Raw genomic sequence first — 2,500 nt, forward strand, 5'->3', positions numbered from 1 at the left:
TCTGTGTGTCTCTCTGTCCATATGTGTGTGTGTGTGTGTGTGTGTGTTTGTGTGTCCCTCTCTGTGTCTGTCTGTGTGTGTCTGTCTGTCTGTGTGTGTCTGTGTGTGTGTGTCTGTGTGAAGTTTATTTGTGTAGCACATTTCATACAACAGGGCCAATTCAAAGTGCTTTATATACAGCTTTAAAACATACAGTAAGAGGAGACTAGTAAGAAAATAAAAGAATAAAATAAAATAAAAATAAAAGAAGAATAGATATATATAAGAAATAAATAAACATTTGACAAGATAATAGACTGAATGAATGAAAAGACATAGATAAAAGTGTGATGTCTCTCGGAGAGATAAACCTCTGCATCTTGTATGAGTACCCTACCCTGATACAGGATTAAGGCAGCAGATTATAGAGGTAGTTGCTGCACGTATGAATATTTCAAGACGCCAGCCACGACCTTCATATTTGTATATTATTACTGCAACCGCTATCCTTCCCGATACGGCGTGTGAGGTCACAGTGTAAAATGACACGTTTGCAAACACATTTAGACTATATTAACAGTGTGTGAGTCCCTCTGTCCATGTGTGTGTGTGTACCATGGTCCTGTGTGTGTGTGTGTGTGTGTGTGTGTGTGTGTACCTAGGTCCTGTGTGTGTGTGTGTGTGTGTGTGTGTGTACCTAGGTCCTGTGTGTGTGTGAATGAATGAATGGACTTTATTACCCCCACTATTGTGTGTGTGTGTGTGTGTGTGTGTGTGTGTGTGTACCATGGCTCTGTGTGTGTGTGTGTGTGTGTGTGTGTGTGTGTGTGTGTGTGTGTGTGTGTGTACCTTGGCCCTGTGTGTGTGTGTGTGTGTGTGTGTGTGTGTGTGTACCTTGGCCCTGTGTGTGTGTGTGTGTCCGTGTGTCCGTGTGTGTGTGTGTCTGTGTGTGTGTGTGTGTGTGTGTGTGTGTGTGTGTACCTTGGCCCGGGCCATGAGGACTTTGACACAGCGGTCGTGGCTGGCGTCAGAGGCGGAGTAGAGCAGCTCCTGCACGTGATTGGCTATCCTGCCCAGCTCCAGGTCTGACGGCATCATGTCATCACTGGACCTGAGGGAGACCAGGGGGCGGGGTCAGACCAGGGGGGAGGAGTCAGCACTGAGACACACTCGACAGAACACAAAAGTCTAAAAAGTCAATATCCTTTATTTTATTTTTTATGGATTCATCCGTTATTTATTCAGGGGGGGGAAGTGTGTGTGTCTGTGTGTGTGTGTGTGTGTGTGTCTCTCGATGTGTATGTGTTTGTGTCTCTATGTGTGTGTGTGTGTGTGTGTGTGTGTGTCTATATATGTGTGTGTGTGTGTCTATATATGTGTGTGTGTCTATATATGTGTGTGTGTGTCTATGTGAGTGTGTGTGTGTCTGTGTGTGTGTGTGTGTGTGTCTATATATGTGTGTGTGTGTGTGTGTGTGTGTGTGTGTATGTCTATGTGAGCGTGTGTGTGTGAGTGTGTGTGTGTGTGTGTGTGTGTGTCTATATATGTGTGTGTGTGTGTCTATGTGAGTGTGTGTGTGTCTGTGTGTGTGTGTGTGTGTGTGTGTATGTCTATGTGAGCGTGCGTGTGTGTGTGTGAGTGTGTGTGTGTGTGTGTGTGTGTAGCAGGTAGCAGTAACTGACGTGTTGGCCCCTCCCCCTGCGGTGTGGAAGGCAGCGTGCTCCCTGCTGGAGGAGGACTCTGTGGTCCCCGAGGCGGAGTCGCTCCCGCAGGCCTCCGCGCGCAGCTGCTGCGACCTGGTGGGCCCCACGGCGGAGGTGGGCCCCACGGAGAAGGTGGGCCCCACGGCGGAGCTCTGCTCCTGGCCCCCCCCCTGGAGGGCGTCGCTGATGAAGAGGCCCTCGTGGGTGAGGTAGGCTAGCTCCGCCTCCCCCTGGGAGAGAGGAGGAGGAGGAGGAGGGGGGGGGTCCGCCCCTCCCCCACCCGGCCCCCCCACCACCACCACCTCGGCCCCGCCCCCTCCCCTCTCCTGGAGGCGGTTCCTATGGTTACTGTCCAGCACCTCCAGCACCACGTTCCTGATGACGCTCAGCGTGGCCTGGGGGGGCAGAGAGGAGGGGGGCAGGGTTAGAGGCCAGGGGAGGCTGGCGGAGGTAGAAATGAGAGGCTAGGGGGCAGACAGGGGGGGACAGGGTTAGAGGCCCGGGGAGGTAGAAATGGGAGGTCAGGGGAGGTAGAAATGGGAGGCTAGGGGAGGTAGAAATGGGAGGCCAGGGGAGGCTGGGGGAGGTAGAAATGGGAGGCCAGGGGAGGCTGGCGGAGGTAGAAATGGGAGGCCAGGGGAGGTAGAAATGGGAGGACGGGCTCAAGCGTGGGTAGACGTCTAGGCGAGGTCACAATGACCCAGAATGTTCATTTTAGTTTCGCTACGTTAGCTAGGCTTATCACAACAGCTCTCTGTGTGTGTGTGTGTGTGTGTGTGTGTGTGTGTGTCATCATGCTGAGCTGGCCAGCTGTGTTC

The 2,500-nt window shown here is 52.2% G+C and overlaps 1 protein-coding gene across 1 annotated transcript in view; it reads right to left on the minus strand.

The window, feature by feature from the left end:
• Positions 1-2,500, minus strand: part of vps54 (VPS54 subunit of GARP complex) — a 29,459-nt gene that overhangs the window by 10,089 nt on the left and 16,870 nt on the right. Inside the window, exons 11-12 of the mRNA XM_080547125.1 lie at positions 1,662-2,077; positions 961-1,090 (exon numbers count right to left, since the gene is read on the minus strand). Coding sequence (XP_080403251.1) covers positions 961-1,090; positions 1,662-2,077 — 546 coding nt within the window. The remainder of the gene's footprint in view (positions 1-960; positions 1,091-1,661; positions 2,078-2,500) is intronic.

This window comes from Nansenia antarctica (assembly GCF_963989245.1).
Source record: "Nansenia antarctica genome assembly, chromosome: 16".
Lineage (NCBI taxonomy): Eukaryota > Metazoa > Chordata > Actinopteri > Argentiniformes > Microstomatidae > Nansenia > Nansenia antarctica.